The sequence below is a fragment of the Bufo gargarizans genome, chromosome 7 (assembly GCF_014858855.1).
Source record: "Bufo gargarizans isolate SCDJY-AF-19 chromosome 7, ASM1485885v1, whole genome shotgun sequence".
NCBI lineage: Eukaryota > Metazoa > Chordata > Amphibia > Anura > Bufonidae > Bufo > Bufo gargarizans.
In genome coordinates this window covers 162,108,423-162,127,300 of record NC_058086.1, presented here as the reverse complement: position 1 = coordinate 162,127,300, position 18,878 = coordinate 162,108,423, and the positions used below count along the sequence as shown (strand labels likewise).

Sequence of the window (18,878 nt, the reverse complement as noted above, 5' to 3'; positions counted from 1 at the left end):
AGGTAGATCTGACTCTTTCAAGGCCTGGGCTGGAATGATTATGATGCTGGTTCTCAGCAACCACTTACTTTTAGCTGATGAGTGACACACCGCTGACATCAGCACTTATGTCACTACTTTATACTGCCCTCAGTGAGGTCAGCATAAGGTTCCATTCACACGTCCGTGTGTGTTTTATGGATCTGCAAAACACGGACATCGGCGATGTGCGTTCTGCATTTTGTGGACCGCACATCACCGGCACTTAATAAAGAATGCCTATTCTTGTCCGGACAAAAATAGGACACGTTCTATAATCTTCTTGAACGGAATTGCGGACCTGGAACTGCGGTTCCGCAATTCGGGATCCAGGCAGCTGTGCTGCCCCATAGAAATGAATGGGTCCGCAATTCCATTCTGCAAAATGCGGAATGAAATTGCGGATGTGTGAATGGGCCCTAAAATTGATGACGGTTTCCCTTTAAAATCTGAGCCTATATGGATACATTGATCCCATTATGTGGTTTGTTCTTTTTGATTCCTAGGGTAGACATAGCACACCTCTGCCTATACAATCTAAGTGTTATTCATAAAAAGAAGTACTTTGATTCAGAACTTGAACTCATCACGTATATAAATGATAACTGGGATCTATTACATCCTGGCGAGGTACGTACTGAAAGCGATTTGCAATTAGTTCCTATTGTAAAATACTTGATATTCTGCCGTTCCATTGTTAAAGTGAGTCGTTTTCTTCCAAATCTTGCTAATTTGTTTTGTATGTACTTAAACTGAATGGTAATACAGGTTCAATAGGAGAGAAAAAAAAAGATTCTCCAAATTATCTTCAAAGTTTCAATCCAAGCTTTAAAGGCTTTTTTTATGATTGCATTTGTTATGGTTATTTTTCTTATGATTCCTAAAGTGGAATTGTTGAGATGCTCCAAATTATAATGTTCCCTCCAGAGGTAAGAGTATATGACCAGTCATGTAAAGAATCGCACATAGACAGAACATGTGAGATACCTCTTCTGCCTTCCCTCCAGAAAGTTCTTTAGTTTATTGTAAAAGCCCTGGGTGTTTTCATCTTATAACGGGGGGGTTTCAAAGGAACCAATGAGACTATGCCAACTGTGGTAACCAGAACCTACGTGTCTCCATAGTATAGCACAGCAGTCAGCAACCTTCGGCACTCCAGATGTGTTGAAACTACGACTCCCAGCATGCTCCATTCACTTTGATGGGAGTTCTGAAAATAGCTAAGCAAGTGTGCATGCTGGGAGTCGTAGTTTCACCACAGCTGGAGTGCCGAAGGTTGCTGATCCCTGGTATAGCATCTGGAATCAATCAAGATAAGGCAGTGAATTCCTTTGTCTAGACATATAGAAGTGGTTTCTATATACAGTCTATACCAGAGACATGTGTATACAAAGATTACATCATTCAGAAATGTACAGGACAAGATAAAAGCCAATATTTAAAATTATGTTATAACTAATTTGAAGTTACCATATGGCATTTTGCTAATTTTGGGTTACATTTTTTTTATTTTTTATTGGTCTCTTTTATAAAAAAATGGAACCATTCTGTCAGAGGATTAAAGTGGTTATCCAACGCCTATTATGCCTCCTAAAAAGTTCGGGCTCCTTGGCACCTGCATCGTTTCTGATGACCACACGACCGTCTCTGCATCTCCTCATCGCATGGATCAAAACCTCCAGGGGGGGGGGGGGGGGGGAGAGATTGGGGGGTTAGCTAATAGCAGGCCATGAGGGGGATGAGCCTCTCCAGATTTACCCGCGATGCTAGGGAAGTTCGTCCCTGTTGCGATCTGCTATTGGCTGCATGCCTTCCCCACACCACCATCGCTAGATATTTTGATCTGTGCGAAGGGGAGATGCAGAGGTGGCTGTGCGGCCATCAGATGTAACACAGGTGTCGGGGGGCGAGGTAAGTGACCAGTATGAGGGCCCGGGCATTATAGGGGTTGGATAACCCCTTTAACTGTTTGTCTAGCGGTGTGAATTGTACTTTTACTTTCACTTTGTGCTGGTCATCTCCTAACCCTTATCTCTAAATTACTAGTAGCTTAAAAACACTTATTTAAGCCAGATTCTTATCAGTAAGAGGTGACTAGAGAATCTGAAAGCTGTACAGAGAAAGGCGTTCATAATTTTTAATAAAAACTCAAAAAACTGACCCAAAGGTGCCTTTAAAGGGAACCTGTCACCAGGATTTTGTGTATAGAGCTGAGGACATGGGTTGCTAGATGGCTGCTAGCACATCCGCAATACCCAGTCCCCATAGCTCTGTGTGCTTATATTGTGTTAAAAAAAACGATTTGATACATATGCAAATTAACCTGAGATGAGTCCTGTCCCTGACTCCTCACATACAGGACTCATCTCAGGTTAATTTGCATATGTATCAAATAGTTTTATTTTACACAATAAAAGCACACCGAGCTATAGGGACTGGGTATTGCGGATGTGCTAGCGGTGATCTAGCAACCCATGCCCGCAGCTCTATACCCAAAATCGCGGTGAGGGGTTCCCTTTAAAGAGAACCTGTCACAATGAAATCTGCAGGCAGCTGGTTATAGGGCAGAAGGACCTGAGCAGACTGATAAATGGTTTTGTGGGAAAAGATTCTGCAAAATTTATACTTTTTTTTTTTTTTTTATCTCTGCCCTTTTGAGTTCAGTTGCCAAAGTGGGTGATCAGTGACTAACAGCTATCTAGGTGTACTCACTTGTAAAGGGAATTATCAGTAATTGAAAGATTCCTAACCGAGCTCCAACTTTTTCCTAAAATTGCAAAAATACAATATTAGTGGCTAACTGTGAAACGGCAAAAATCCGGTTTTAACCTGAATTTTATAACAGTAACAGCCTTTTGAGAGTATAGGGATTACAATCCGTAAGTGCATGCCTAGTATCCATTTCCTGAAAGCAAACAACCTGATTGCGGTTGTCTTGATGGGCTGTGGACAACCAGGTCCACCTTCATGTAACTTTGTGAGAGTCAGGAATTACAACAAGCATCACAACAAACATGCACCTAAAACTGACATCCAAGTAGAGGTTTGCACACAATGTAAAAATAATACATTAACTCCTTCAAGACCCTCAGATTATTTTTTTACTGTCTTCCCAAAGTCATAACTCTTATTTTCTTGATTTTCCTTTCACATAGCCATATGAGGGCTTGTTTTATGCAAGTCAAGTTGTACTTTCTAATGGCACCATTTAATACAATGTAGTGGGAAGCTGGAAAAAGTTTCAAATGCGGTGGAATTGGAAAAATCTTTTATAGGTTATGTTTTTATGGAGTTCCCAATGTTGTAAAACTGACCTGTGACCTTCATTCTTTGGGTCGGTACGATTACAGTGATACCACATTTATATATATATATATTTTATATTTGTGTTAATACTGAAAAACTATTCTTTTCATCCCCATATTCTGACCCACATAACTTATAGCTATGTCTACGGAGCTGTAGGAGAGCTTATTTTTTTTGCCGGACTATCTGCAGTTTTCTTTGATGCCATTTTGGGGTGTGTATATTCAGTTTCTTTGAGAGATAAAGGAATGAAAAGATAGTGAATTGGACATTTTGCTTTCTTTTTCTGTTATGCAGTTTGCTGTATGGAATATTTTTATATTTTGTGATCCTTTACACTGGCACTGGTTGCTGCTGGGCTGGAAGAGGCAAATTACACATCCCTTTTACTGGTACCAGCACTGGTGAGGACAGGACACAGCAGCTCTGTAATCTGCTTGTCCTGTCTGGGATGCGGTGCTCAGCTGCTAGCTCCCCCGACTGTGAGTCTCCTCCTGCTATAACACAGTCCCCTAACATACCGGAGTGCATAGCGGGAGAACAGAGCGGCGCCCAAGGATAATAAGTGCAGTGAGATCCCTGGGTGCCGCTGTACAGATCATAACACTTTTAGTTCACAATTTTTTGCCAGATGAAAGGTCCTCTTTAAGGGGATAGGCTGCTGTGGAGGTCCCATTTTAAAGTGGCGGGGCACTGTGGCACTCCCAACAGAAGCATAAAGAGGATCCAGGGCAGCCCAGCTCCCCTCCTTCCCGCCAGCCAAGGGGTCACCTAGGTCCGCCAAAGAAAAAGACCCTCGTGCCATGCCACTCCGGTGCCAGCTCCTGAGGAGAAGTGGATTGAGATGAGGTGAGAACACGGGACTAGGTAAGTATGGTTAACCCTCTTCCCCCTCCCTTCCCCCGTTTGTTGGCATCGTTTTAAGGGTCTATAGGGTTAATAGGCACCGGGCCCCACTTATAGTAGCCCAGGGCCCCTGAGGACAGGCTCCCTCACTCCCCTTCGGTGCCGATGGTGACTTGGGCACATAGGGGTTAATTTCCATGTCCCCCGGCTCACATTGGGTGGCTTAACAGGCAGGGAGGGGAGCGGATGAATCTGCTCTGCTCCGAAAAGGGTTAATGCTTGCACTGGCTGATTTTGAGGATGACTCGCGCCGCGAGGCTCTTTTCTCGCCCATTTTCCTTGGGGGACACAGACCTTGGGTATAGCTCAGCTCCCTAGGAGGCGTGACACTAAGTAAAACTGTTAAGCCCCTCCTCCATCAGCTATACCCTCAGCCTGGAGATAGAGGCTACCAGTTTTAGCTTAGTGTCCAAGGAGGCAAGACACCCCCTGCTACTGCAGGGCTGTTTTCTCCTTGATATTTTATGTTATTTTACTTTTTCCTAGGGATACCAGAGACGCATGGACCTCTCTGATCTCCCGGGGTTGAGCTGCGCCAGTGCCAACTTATCTGCACTGCTGCCTCCCCCACAGAAGCAATAGGAGGATCTGGGCAGCAATGGCTCCCCTACATCCCGCCAGCTAGGGGGTTGCCCGCACGCCAAGCCCCTCTACCAGCTTCCTGCCACTGCGGTGCCAGTGGCTGAAGGGGCGACCCTGCTGGAAGGAACTGAGGGTGAAGACGTCGTTCGGTGAGATGGCTATTCCAGCCCATACCCCGTCCCTATTTGCAGCACCTACCCCTCTGGGTAAGGGGGGCACCCGTGGTCGCTTATTCTGAGCGCTCAAGCAGACCCTCCCCAGCTCCCCTCAGGTTATCCTCAGCAGGGGGGCCGCCTTCCTCCTCCTTCCTCCCACTGAACGCCGTTCCCCCCACGCTGCTTTCTTCAGCCCGGTCTCCCTTCCCGCCGCCGCCCGCTCCGTTCCGATCGGGGGGCGGGGCTTATGCCTGACATGGGCAAATCGCGGCGGAGCTTGTTTCTCGGTGGAACAGGGGACTTGGTGGCAGAGGGTCACCCACCTGGGCAAATCGCCGCACTCTAGGGGCCTGCGGGCCCTTTATTTTCTGGCGTCTGGCTTCTACTTAGCCCTGAGAGCATTTTCGGCAGCAGGGGGCGTGGCTTACGCGCGTGTCATGTTGGGGGCGGAGCAAGCTCAGGAGGGGGCGGAGCTTGTTTTCCCCGCGATTCTGCTGAGATTTCCCGCGCTTCCTCACTCCTGACAGGAAGCTGAGACACGGTGGGGGACTCTAAACTCCTGTGTACATCGCTCGGCTTCTGTGGGCGCTATCTGCTGGCTCACTGCTGTTGCTGCTCTCTGCTGCTACTGATCTGCTCCATCTCTACTCCTGACGTTCTTCTGAGGCACTGGTAGGACAGTTAACCCTCTCCTAACCCTCCTGGTCATAGCTGCTATAACCCCTTGTGGTCTCTGTATTAGAGTACAACCACCTTTCAGCATGTCAGATCCCACGGGTGCCCCCAAACCCTGGTACCATGCCTGTACCGCCTGTAAGGAACTTTTTCCGCGTGGGCAATCTGAGCCGCATTGCCTTGCATGTCAGGCCCCGGTGCAGGGCCCGCTTCCCGCTGCGACCCCCGGTGCCTCTGAACCCCCTGACTGGGCTAGGTCTCTGTCTCAGGCAGTGGAAAGCCTTACACACGTAGTGGGCCGTCTCGTGGATAGACCGCCTCTCCCGCAGGCTGCCACAATCCCTGTCGCACCCGCTGGGACTACCGTTTCTGCCGCCCCCACTGGTTCCCTGCCTCCCAGCGAATCTTCCAGGGCCCGGCATACTCAAACGTTCAAGGGTTGAGCGCACATCTTCTCCAGATGCTTCGCTCTCTCCGCCATGCGTGCGAGCTCAGTCAAGTCTATCCTCTCAAAGGGATACGCTTTCTGAGGGAGAACTGGCAGATTCGGAAGTGGACATGGACTCAGAGCTTCCGTCCAAATTGGCGTCCGCGGTGGGGCATCTTATCGCTAGTATCCGTGATACCTTTCAGATACACGATGACCCCCCCCAGCTCCGAACAGGCCGGCGTGTCCTTTCTCCGCCCCAGACAGGCCTCCAAGGTTTTTCCCATACACGCTGATTTTTCTTCTGTGGTATCCAAGGCTTGGACCCGGCCTAACGTCCGCTTCATTACACCCAAAAAGCTGGACATTTGCTATCCCTTTCCAGCGGATTCTGTGACCAAGTGGACATCCCCGCCTAAGGTTGATCCTCCCGTGGCTCGCCTGTCCAAAAGCACTACTATTCCGGTACAGGACGGATCTTCCCTCCAGTCTGAGGACCGTCGTACGGAATCCCTCTCCAAGGCCATATTTACTGCCTCTGGTTCGGCCCTTAGACCGGTCTTTGCCTCCGCCAGGGTTGGTAAAGCGGTCTCTGAATGGGGTTTGCAACTGGAACGGGAGTTAGGGTCGGACGTCCCTGTTCAGGACCTCCGTTCCTTAGCCCAACTAATTGTTCAGGCCTGAAAATTCGTCTGTGAGGCCTCCCTTGATGCGGGTGCCCTCATTGCCCGTTCCTCTGCCCTGGCAGTTTCTGTCAGGAGGGAACTCTGGCTGAAGGTTTGGGCGGCGGACGCCGCTTCCAAACGCTCCTTGGCCGGCCTACCATTTACGGGTTCCCGCCTGTTCGGGACCCGTCTGGACGAACTTATATCAGAGGCCACGGGTGGGAAGAGTACTCTCCTCCCCCAGTCCAGGCCAAAGGGCGCCCCCCGTGGTCGCGCTGGTTCGTCCCGGTTTCGGTCCTTTCGCAAGACCACCGGGTCTAGACCCGCGGCCAGTTCTTCTTCCTCTGGCCCAGCCCAGGATAGACGCAAGAAGCCGTTTTTTCGGACGCAACCTACCTGGCGCAAGTCCCAGCCTGCACGGGCTCCCACAGGCCAGCAGCCCTCTGCCTGAAGGTGCGCCCCCACCCACCCGGGTGGGGGGCCGCCTTCTCCTGTTCAGGAACGTATGGCGGGCCCACATCTCAGACGCATGGGCGCTCGAGATTGTATCTTGCGGATACAAGATCGAATTTGCGTCCATTCCGCCAGACCGTTTCTTCCGATCCCGTCCTCCGCGGGATCCCGTACGAGCGGCCGCCTTCTTCGCGGCCATTCGCTCTCTAATGGACAAGGGTGTCGTCGCCCCCGTGCCTCCGACGGAAAGGTTCAGGGGGTTCTACTCGAACCTCTTTGTGGTTCCCAAGAAGGAAGGCTCAGTGCGACCGATCTTGGACCTAAAACGCCTGAACCGTTTTCTCCGACTGCAGAGATTCCGGATGGAGTCTCTCAGGTCCGCAGTGGCCTCCCTGGAAAGTGGGGATTTCATGGTTTCGATCGACATTCAGGATGCATACCTCCACGTTCCGGTTGCTCCATGTCATCACCGCTTCCTGCGCTTCGCGGTGGGGGACGATCACTTCCAATTCGTCGCCCTTCCCTTTGGTCTGGCGACGGCTCCTCGGGTGTTCACCAAGGTCCTGGCCCCTGTCTTGGCCCTTCTACGTTCAAGAAGTGTTTTTCTTCTCCCATACTTGGACGACATCCTGGTCAAGGCACCCTCCTTCGCTCAGGCATCCGGCAGTGTGGAACTCACCCTGGAGACCCTGACGCGGTTCGGTTGGGTTATCAACCACCCCAAGTCTTCCCTTATCCCCTCCAGACGGCTGATCTTCCTGCGGATGCTCCTGGATACAGAGTTGGCGGAGGTCCGCCTCCCGTCGGACAAGCGTCTGGCCCTGCGCGGGTCGGTTCACAGTCTCCTCCGTCATCGCCGCCCTTCCCTGAGATCCAGCATGCGGTTGTTGGGGAAGATGGTTGCCTGTTTCGAAGCGGTGCCGTTCGCACAATTCCGATCCCGCACCTTTCAGAGGGCAATTCTGTCGGCCTGGGACAAATCACCGGGGAGTCTGGACAGGACCTTTCTGCTGCCTCCCCTGGCTCGGGCTTCCCTCAGCTGGTGGTTGCATATCCCTCTAAGGGGGAAGTCCTTCCTCCCACTGAACTGGCTGGTGATTACCACCGATGCCAGCTTACGGGGGTGGAGGGGGGGGGGTTTTCCCTCCCCGGTCCGTCCAGGGCGTTTGGTCTCTATCGGAGTCCAGACTTCCAATCAATATTCTGGAACTGAGGGCGATTCTTCTGTCCCTCAGACACTGGACCCATCTACTGAAGGGCCACCCTGTTCGGATCCAATCGGACAATGCCACGGCTGTGGCATACATAAACCATCAGGGAGGCACTCGCAGCGATGCAAGAGGTGACCCTCATTCTCCTCTGGGCGGAGACGCACGTGCCGGCCTTATCCGCGATTTACATCCCGGGGGTGGACAACTGGGCGGCGGATTTCCTCAGCCGGTTCACCATCGACCCGGGAGAATGGTCCCTGCACCCAGAGGTGTTCGAAGCCCTTTGTCTTCGCTGGGGTCGCCCCGACGTGGACCTCATGGCTTCCAAATTCAACCACAAGGTCCCCCTATACCTGGCCAGGGCACGGGACCCGAAGGCATACGGCGCCGACGCGCTCGTCCTTCCGTGGCGCGAATTCTCCCTTCTGTACGTCTTTCCTCCTTTTCCCCTCCTGCCACGGGTTCTTCGGAGGATCGCGGCAGAGGGCGTTCCCGCGATTTTAATCGCCCCGGATTGGCCCCGCCGGTCTTGGTACGCCGACCTAATGTTGCTGTTGGCAGACGCACCGTGGCCACTGCCCTCCAGGGAAGACCTTCTCTCTCAGGGACCGATCTTCCACGAGCATTTAGGCTCGCTTCGTTTGACGGCGTGGCTATTGAGACCGCCGTCTTAGCGCGACGGGGTTTCTCCGCGGACGTAATCCGCACCATGATCCGTGCTCGTAAGCCCGTGTCCTCTAGGATCTACTATCGGGTTGGAGGTCCTATCTGGGGTTCTGTGAGTCCCGGAGCATCCCTCCTCTCCGATTCTCCCTTCCCACACTCCTGTCCTTCCTCCAGTCGGGTCTGGACCTGGGGCTGAGCCTCAGTTCTCTGAAGGGACAGATTTCGGCGCTGTCTATTCTTCTCCAGCGTCCCCTGGCCCCTCTAGGGCCCATTAAGACCTTCTTACAAGGGGTGGCTCACTCTGTTCCGCCGTACCGCCCTCCAGTTCCTTCCTGGGACCTGAATGTGGTGCTCTCGGCGCTCCAATCCACCCCCTTCGAGCCTTTACGGGAAGTCTCCCTTCGTCTTCTGTCCTGCAAGGTCATCTTTCTTGTGGCCATCACGTCTCTCCGACGGGTGTCGGAGTTAGCGGCTCTTTCTTGCTCCGACCCTTTCCTGGTCTTCCACCAGGATAAGGTTGTGCTTCGGCCTGTCCCGACCTTCCTGCCAAAGGTGGTTTCCGCCTTTCACATCAATGAGGACATCGTCCTTCCGTCGCTCTGTCCCTCTCCTTCCCACCCCAGGGAACGGGAGCTGCACCGTCTGGATGTGGTCAGGGCGTGGAGGATTTACTTGGAGGTCACCGGATCCTTTCGGCGCACGGACTCCCTGTTTTTGGTTCCGGAGGGTTCGCGCAAGGGTTTGGCGGTCTCCAAGGTGGCTATTGCCCGTTTCATTAAACTGGCGGTGTCTGAGGCTTATCGAGCCAAGGGCAGAGCTCCGCCTTTCGGCATCACTGCTCATTCCACCAGAGCAGTCGGTGCTTCCTGGGCGCAGAGGCATCGGGCCTCGGCTGAACAGTTGTGCAAGGCAGCCACTTGGTCCTCTCTGCACACTTTCACAAAGTTCTATAGAGTGCATACGCATGCATCAGCGGATGCTGCTTTGGGTCGCCTGGTTTTGCAGGCAGCGGTTTCCTGATGCACTGGTGGTGTTCCGCCTTGGGTTTGTGGTCCCTCCCTTCTTGGACTGCTCTTGAACGTCCCAAGGTCTGTGTCCCCCAAGGAAAATGGGCGAGAAAAGGAGATTTTTGTATAACTTACCAGTTAAATCTTTCTCGCTCTTCCTTGGGGGACACAGCACCCACCCTTCTGTGTTTGGTTACAGGGTTATGGTTTGGCGCCCCGTTGGGTTGCTGGTTGGTTGTTCCTGTTATTGGTTGTTTTCCTTTCACTACTTGGACACGCAACTGGTAGCCTCTATCTCCAGGCTGAGGGTATAGCTGATGGAGGAGGGGCTTAACAGTTTTACTTAGTGTCACGCCTCCTAGGGAGCTGAGCTATACCCAAGGTCTGTGTCCCCCAAGGAAGAGCGAGAAAGAGATTTAACTGGTAAGTTATACAAAAATCTCCTTTTTTGACATCGGGCCGCCGGGAGGACATCATCGGTCAGCCGGGTGCCGCAAAAGATTTAAGCCCCGGTTTCACATTGTTTTTTCTTCCCGTGGGGCGGGCTCCTCCAGCCGGTGTGTGAATCTCGTGCACCGCTGCAGGTCCTCTATACTCCGGCCGACCAGCAGGGTATTCCCAGTCGGCCGCGCATTAAACTTTGGGCCCAGCTTCGCAACTTTCCTCCCCGGGTATGTGAGGAGGAGGGGGGCGGCAGCGAATTTGTGATAATGCACCGCCTGCGCAATCCGATGGATGGGCCTCTAGAAGTTCCCATTCCACCCTCCAGGTATTTTGGTTGATAAGTCCCCACCTGCGCATGTCGTCTTTTCTCCTTATATATCTCTGCACCCCCACCCTTCCTCCCTGGGTCACACTCGCACACCGTCCCTTGCACTAGTTCCTGCCATGGGCATTAATCCCCCTTCATAGGTGGAGTATTTTCTTTACCACTGGCTTAAGTACTTGCTGTATGCACCACCTTCCATAGGTGTTGTAATTGCACTACTATTGCATACGGTCCCGGCTGATGCGCTATCCCTTTCCATAGGCGGAGTGTTGCACAGCACCGTGCTTCCTGTTGCATTACTCTCTTCCACAAGTGATCCACTAGCGGGGTAATAATTAAACATCTTAAGATGCCTTAGCTTATTTCACAAGTGGGGCGTAGCAACAGTCGGTACCCGTGGGTGCCCAGTACTCCATCTAGTGGTATATGGGTGCGGCAAGTGGATATGGTGGCTATTCCACATTGTATCCTTCTTTTCTCTTGGTGCTGGTTTTGGACATGATTATATCATCCTCTGCCTTCTCAGGGGGTTACCTAGCATCACTTATGTGTTCTATGGTACACCCCATCTCCATGGGCCTCCTCTGTTCCAGTCGGTCATGATATTGTCTGCATCAATACGTAGTGCGTACACCATTGCACATATCTGGTGAGTACTTTCCAGCAAGTCCTTTTCACTGACTCTGTATTCTCTATCCACCACTCCTCCTTCTGTGGGAAGGTGGTTATGCTGGCACTCTGGTTTAGTAGTTTAGCTACTACAGCGTGTTCTCCTCCACAGGTGCAGCTTTTTGCTAATGCTCGAGTTCGTGGTCGCTGCAGTGGGGCATCCCCCCCTCAGGCAGGGGTCCTACCCTGGCGCTAGCTTTGGCAGTTGCTCCTGTTAAGCACCCTTCCAGGTGGTTTTTACCATAGCTTTACTACACTGGGGCAGTATGGTACATGGCTTCTATGGGATAGTCTCGGGCCTCCCCCTCAGTTTTGCGCTGACGGGCAAGCGCTGGCTACTACTGGGGGAGTGGCATTTGCGTTACCACTACATACTAGGGTTCTTACTGCACAGCTCCTTCGTTAGGTGGTGGATTCTTCTAGCACTAATTCGGTGCCCTCTGCGGATGGCCCCTCCTCTGCTGGGGTATAGGGTTAGCAATACAGTGTGACTCCCCTTGCCTGGCTTCCTCCTCAGGTAGAGTTTTTGCACAGCCACTACTTCTGTATTCTATATATATTCTAGAGGGTTGTAGTCAATGGAGTATATTCAGACCATGGTTTTGTTACCAGGGGGGTACCTCAGGGATCTGTTCTGGGACACATATTGTTTAATCATCATATTATTGATGGTAAGGTGTGTCTTTTTGCTGATGACACAAAGATTTGTAACAGGGTTGATGTTCCTGGAGGGATACACCAAATGGAAAAGGATTTAGGAAAACTAGAGGAATGGTCAAAAATCTGGCAACTAAAATGTAATGTTGATAAGTGCAAGATAATGCACCTGGGGCGTAAAAACCCAAGAGCAGAATATAAAATCAGTGATACAGTCCTAACCTCAGTATCTGAGGAAAGGGATTTAGGGGTCATTATTTCAGAAGACTTAAAGGTAGGCAGACAATGTCACAGCAGCAGGAAATGCTAGCAGAATGCTTGGGTGTATAGGGAGAGGCATTACCAGTAGATAGAGGGAGGTGCTCATGCCGCTCTACAGAGCACTAGTGAGACCTCATTTGGAGTATTGTGCTCAGTACTGGAGACCATATCTCCAGAAGGATATTGATACTTTGGAGAGAGTTCAGAGAAGAGCTACTAAACTGGTACATGGATTGCAGGATAAAACTTACCAGGAAAGATTAAAGGACATTAACATGTATAGCTTGGAAGAAAGACTAGACAGAGGGGATATGATAGAAACCTTTAAATTCATAAATGGAATCAACAAGGTAAAAGAGGAAAGAATATTTAAAAGAAGAAAAACTGCTACAAGAGGACATACTTTTAAACCTTTGCCCCTCTAATGTAAAACTAATATCAGGAAGTATTACTTTACTGAGAGAGTAGTGGATGCAAGAATAGCCTTCCTGCAGAACTGGTAGCTGCAAATAAAGTGAAGGAGTTTAAGCATGCATGGGATAGGCATAAGGCCATCCTTCATATAAGATGGGGCCAAGGGATATTCATAGTATTCAGTATATTGGGCACACTAGATGGGCCAAATGGTTCTCATCTGCCGACACATTCTATGTTTCTATGTATAGCGCCAGTCTCAGTTGGGGAATGGGCTTAGACCTAGCCTATTCTTCTCCTTCTGTATTTTTCCATCTCTGGCTCATGGTTCATAGCCACCCCGCAAGCCTTGGTAGTTTCTGCGTTACTACCTTTCCCTCATCTGCATTGCATGGGTTATTCGTTTGGTGGCCATCCATTTCCGGACATGCTCCGATCCCGACTGGTGTACTGTGTCGCCCACCACATCCCTTCTACAGGGATCCTTCACACTACACGAAAGCTTCCCTCCTTCTCTCTCTCGAGCAAGAGATATGGAAGCATGCGCCGTGGACGCCCTGATATCCCCTTGGCAGGAGTTCTCCCTCTTTTACGTGTTTCCCCCCTTCCCACTCCTACCAGGGTTCTACGGAAGATCTAGATGGAGGGCATGCCGACAATCCTAGTCTCTCCAGATTGGCCCTTCGCGTGTGGTACGCCGACCTCGTTCTCCTAGGAGACGTCCCTTGGTCACTGCCACTCAGAGACTACCTTCTTCTCAGGGTCCGGTCTTCCGTCAGCATCTAAGGTCTTTGTTTGACGGCGTGGCTATTGAAACAGCCATTCTGACGCGGAGAGGGTTTTCAGCAGACGTCATTCGCACTATGATTCAAGCCAGGAAGCCTGCATCGCCCCCAGGATCCATTATAGGACCTGGAGGTCCTTCCTGGGCTTCTGTGAAAGCCGGGACATTCTCCCATTCAGTTTTTCTCTCCCCGTGGTCCTGTCCTTTCTACAATCAGGGTTGGACCTTGGGTTAGCCCTTAGTTCCTTGAAGGGTCAGGTATCGGCGCTTTCTATCCTCGGGGACACAGCTTTTCCAGCGTCTTCTGGCCCCCCTGGGCCATAAAAACCTTCCTTCAGGTAGTAGCCCATACGGTTCTTCCATACCGGCCTACTCTATCGCCTTTGAGATCTGAATATAGTCTTCTCAGCGCTCCAGACTTCTCTCTTGAGCCCTTGCAGAAGATCTCACTCTGACTCCTGTCCTGGAAGGTATTTTTTTTTTCTTGTGGCTAGCACATCCATCTGATGGGTGTCCAAGTTGGCAGCGCTCTCTTGCAGAGAACCCTTCCTTGGTTCTTCACAAGGATAAGGCGGTTCTCCGGCCCATTCAGTTTCTCCCATAGGTGGTCTCGGACTTCCATACCAACTAGAAATTGTCCTTCCCTCACTGTCCCTCTCCTTCACACCCTAAGGGCTCATGCACACGGCTGTATGGCTTTTTTAGTGTTTTGCGTTCCATTTTTTTATGGATCCGTTCCGTTTTTGAACGGATACGGAAGACATACGGATGCATTTCCGTGTGTGTTCCATTTTTTTTTTTTTTGCGGACCCATTGACTTGAATGAAGCCAAGCACCATGATTTGCGAACAGGAATAGGACATGTTCTATCTTTTCACGGTACTGAAATACTGAAACGGAATGCACACGGGGACACGTCAGTTATTTCTTGCTGAACCATTGAAATGAATGGTTCAGTATATGTACCGCATACTGAACTAAAAAAAAGGCCAGTATACTGAACGCAAAATACTGTCATGTGCATGAGCCCTAAAGGAAAGGAGTTACACCATTTGGATGTTGTCAGGGCTCTGAAGATTATTAGCAGCCTCCAGTTCCTTCCGGTGTACGGACTCCCCTTTTGTCATTCTGGAGGGTGCTCGCAAGGGATTGGCGGCCTCCAAGGCGGCAATCGCACGTTTGATTTGGGCTGCAATTGCTGAGGCATACCGCTCCCAGGGCAGGGTTCCGCCCTTAGGTGTCACAGCTGACTCCACCAGAGCATTGGGCGCATCTTGGGCTCGGAGTAATTGTGCCTCGGCTGCACCGTTGTGTAAGGCGGCTACTTGGTCCTCGTTACGCACATTCACAAATTATACCAGGTGCATACTTATGCATCGGCGGACGCTGCTTGGGCTGAAGGTCTTGCAGGCGGCAGTTTCTTAGATGCCTGCAGGGACGCTTGCTTCTATGGGTCTGTGTTTTTTTTTCCCTTCCTGTGGACTACTTTTGGACGTCCCACGGTTCCTGTGTCCCCCCCCCCAATGAATATGGGCGAGAAAAGGAGATTATTTTGTAAAACTTACCAGTAAAATCTCTTTCTAGCTCTTCATTGGGGGACACAGCACCCACCCAGTATTGTTGTTCGGCCACAGTTGTGGTGGCTGCTGGTTAGAACCCCGTTGTGGTGGCTGCTGGTTAGAACCCCGTTGTGGTGGCTGCTGGTTAGAACCCCGTTGTGGTGGCTGCTGGTTAGAACCCCGTTGTGGTGGCTGCTGGTTAGAACCCCGTTGTGGTGGCTGCTGGTTAGAACCCCGTTGTGGTGGCTGCTGGTTAGAACCCCGTTGTGGTTCCTTGACATTGTTGGTGTTCCATGTTTTTTCGATGGTTACCTTGCCTCTCCTACTGCGTGTAAACAAACTGAAGCTCTCTCCAGGCTGGAGGGGGTATAGCTGTCAGGAGAGGAGCTAGCAGCTTTTACTAGTGTCAACGCCTCCTAGAGGACATGGCTATACCCACGGTTCCTGTGTCCCCCTATTAAGAGCGAGAAAGAGATTTTACTGTTAAGTTTTAAAAAAATCTCCTTTTTTCTAGATTGCTCAGCATAAAATGAATACAGATACAATTTACAGAGGACCTGTCGACTCTCCTGGCAGGTCTGTTTCAGTAACTACTTGCTTTTCCCATATTTTCCTGAAATAAGTTAGTATTTTGGCCTGACCTGAGGTCCGCATCGGACCAGGAGTCACCGGGATGTATATATGGACTCCCCAAGTCTGACTCATAGCTGCCAGCCTGCCTCTCTGTGATTGACATTTTCTTAGCTTTATGATGCCAGCGCCAGCTCGACTGAAGTCTTGCTCCTGGTTATAGAACACAGCTTCCTTCTCAACTGTGAGAAATGCCCAGTGTGCTAAGCTGCACGGGCATGATCATCCCATCGGTGATGTGTCTTTTGTGAACACCTCACCGCTGAATCCATTGATTGGCTGTAGCAGAGCAGATCATGCCAGAGAGGAAGTAAACCAGCTGCGGACCGAAAGTGTGCAGGACTACAGCTGCGGATAGCAGGTAAGTATGATGATGTGAGTACAGTACAATAGACTCACTATCTAAGAACTGATTGTATCATAATACATATTCATGCAGTTGACGCACAGTTTCCTGGACCTAGCAGTGGACTGAGCACAGTCGTATGATCAGCACTTAACCTCCTCAGGACCGCCGTACGCAGGATTGCGTCCTGCCGGCGGTCCTGCTCTTCTGGGTGGACGCATATACGCGTCCTCCCGCGAGAGCCGAGATTTCCTGTGAACGCACAGGCGCGCGCGCTCACAGGAACGGAAGGTAAGCGAGTGGATCTCCAGCCTGCCAGCGGCGATCGCTCGCTGGCAGGCTGGAGATCCGAATTTTTTAACCCCTAACAGGTATATTAGACGCTGTTTTCATAACAGCGTCTAATATACCTCCTACCTGGTCCTCTGGTGGTCCCTTTTGTTAGGATCGACCACCAGAGGACTCAGGTAAGTCAGTACAGTCCCACCAAACACCACACTACACTACACCCCCCCGTCACTTATTAACCCCTTATAAACCCCTGATCACCCCATATAAACTCCCTGATCACCCCCCTGTCATTGATCACCCCCCTGTCATTGATCACCCCCCTGTCATTGATCACCGCCCTGTCATTGATCACCCCCCTGTCAGGCTCCGTTCAGACGTCCGCATGATTTTTACGGATCCGATCCATGTATCCATGGATCCGTAAAAATCATGCGGACGTCTGAATGGAGCCTTACAGGGGGGTGATCAATGACAGGCGGGTGATCACCCATATACACTCCCTGATCACCCCCTGTCATTGATCACCCCCCTATCAGGCTCCATTCAGACGTCCGCATGATTTTTACGGATCCGATCCATGTATCCATGGATCCGTAAAAATCATGCGGACGTCTGAATGGAGCCTTACAGGGGGGTGATCAATGACAGGCGGGTGATCACCCCCCTGTCATTGATCACCCCCCTGTCATTGATCACCCCCCTGTCATTGATCACCCCCCTGTCAGGCTCCATTCAGACGTCCGCATGATTTTTACGGATCCGATCCATGGATCCGTAAAAATCATGCGGACGTCTGAATGGAGCCTTACAGGGGGGGTGATCAGTGACAGGGGGGTGATCACCCTGATCACCCCCTGTGATTGATAACCCCCCTGTAAGGCTCCATTCAGACGTCCGCATGCGTTCTGTGGATCCGATCCATGTATCCATGGATCCGTAAAAAATCATGCGGATGTCTGAATGGAGCCTTACAGGGGGGGTGATCAATGACAGGGGGGTGATCAGGGAGTCTATATGGGTGATCACCCCCCTGTCATTGATCACCCCCCTGTCATTGATCACCCCCCTGTCATTGATCACTCCCCCCCTGGTAAGGCTCCATTCAGCCATTTTTTTGGCACAAGTTAGCGGACATTTTTTGTTTGTTTTTGTTTTTTCTTACAAAGTCTCATATTCCACTAACTTGTGTCAAAAAATAAAATCTCACATGGACGCACCATATCCCTCACGGAATCCAAATGCGTAAACATTTTTAGACATTTATATTCCAGACTTCTTCTCACGCTTTAGGGCCCCTAAAAAGCCAGGGCAGTATAAATACCCCACATGTGACCCCATTTCGGAAAGAAGACACCCCAAGGTATTCCGTGAGGGGCATATTGAGTCCATGAAAGATTGAAATTTTTGTCCTAAGTTAGCGGAAAGTGAGACTTTGTGAGAAAAAAAACAAAAAAAAATCAATATCCGCTAACTTATGCAAAAAAAAAAAAAATTCTAGGAACTCGCCATGCCCCTCATTGAATACCTTGGGGTGTCTTCTTTCCAAAATGGGGTCACATGTGGGGTATTTATACTGCCCTGGCTTTTTAGGGGCCCGAAAGCGTGAGAAGAAGTCTGGGATCCAAATGTCTAAAAATGCCCTCCTAAAAGGAATTTGGGCCCCTTTGCGCATCTAGGCTGCAAAAAAGTGTCACACATGTGGTATCGCCGTACTCAGGAGAAGTTGGGGAATGTGTTTTGGGGTGTCATTTTACATATACCCATGCTGGGTGAGAGAAATATCTTGGTCAAATGCCAACTTTGTATAAAAAAATGGGAAAAGTTGTCTTTTCCCAAGATATTTCTCTCACCCAGCATGGTTATATGTAAAATGACACCCCAAAACACATTCCCCAACTTCTCCTGAGTACGGCGATACCAGATGTGTGACACTTTTTTGATGCCAAGGTGGGCAAAGGGGCACATATTCCAAAGTGCACCTTTCGGATTTCACCGGTCATTTTTTACAGATTTTGATTGCAAAGTTCTTCTCACACATTTGGGCCCCTAAATTGCCAGGGCAGTATAACTACGCCACAAGTGACCCCATTTTGGAAAGAAGACACCCCAAGGTATTCCGTGAGGGGCATGGCGAGTTCCTAGAATTTTTTATTTTTTGTCGCAAGTTAGTGGAATATGAGACTTTGTAAGGAAAAAAGAGAAAAAAAAAAAATCATCATTTTCCGCTAACTTGTGACAAAAAATAAAAAATTCTAGGAACTCGCAGTGCCCCTCACGGAATACCTTAGGGTGTCTTCTTTCCAAAATGGGGTCACTTGTGGCGTAGTTATACTGCCCTGGCAATTTAGGGGCCCAAATGTGTGAGAAGTACCTTGCAATCAAAATGTGTAAAAAATGGCCTGCAAAATCCGAAAGGTGCACTTTGGA

General features: G+C 50.3%; 1 protein-coding gene across 1 annotated transcript in view; it reads left to right on the top strand.

Annotated features, from left to right (window-relative positions):
- MTF2 (metal response element binding transcription factor 2) overlaps positions 1 to 18,878 on the top strand; it is a 60,257-nt gene that overhangs the window by 26,326 nt on the left and 15,053 nt on the right. Inside the window, exon 5 of the mRNA XM_044302439.1 lies at positions 473 to 648. Coding sequence (XP_044158374.1) covers positions 473 to 648 — 176 coding nt within the window. The remainder of the gene's footprint in view (positions 1 to 472; positions 649 to 18,878) is intronic.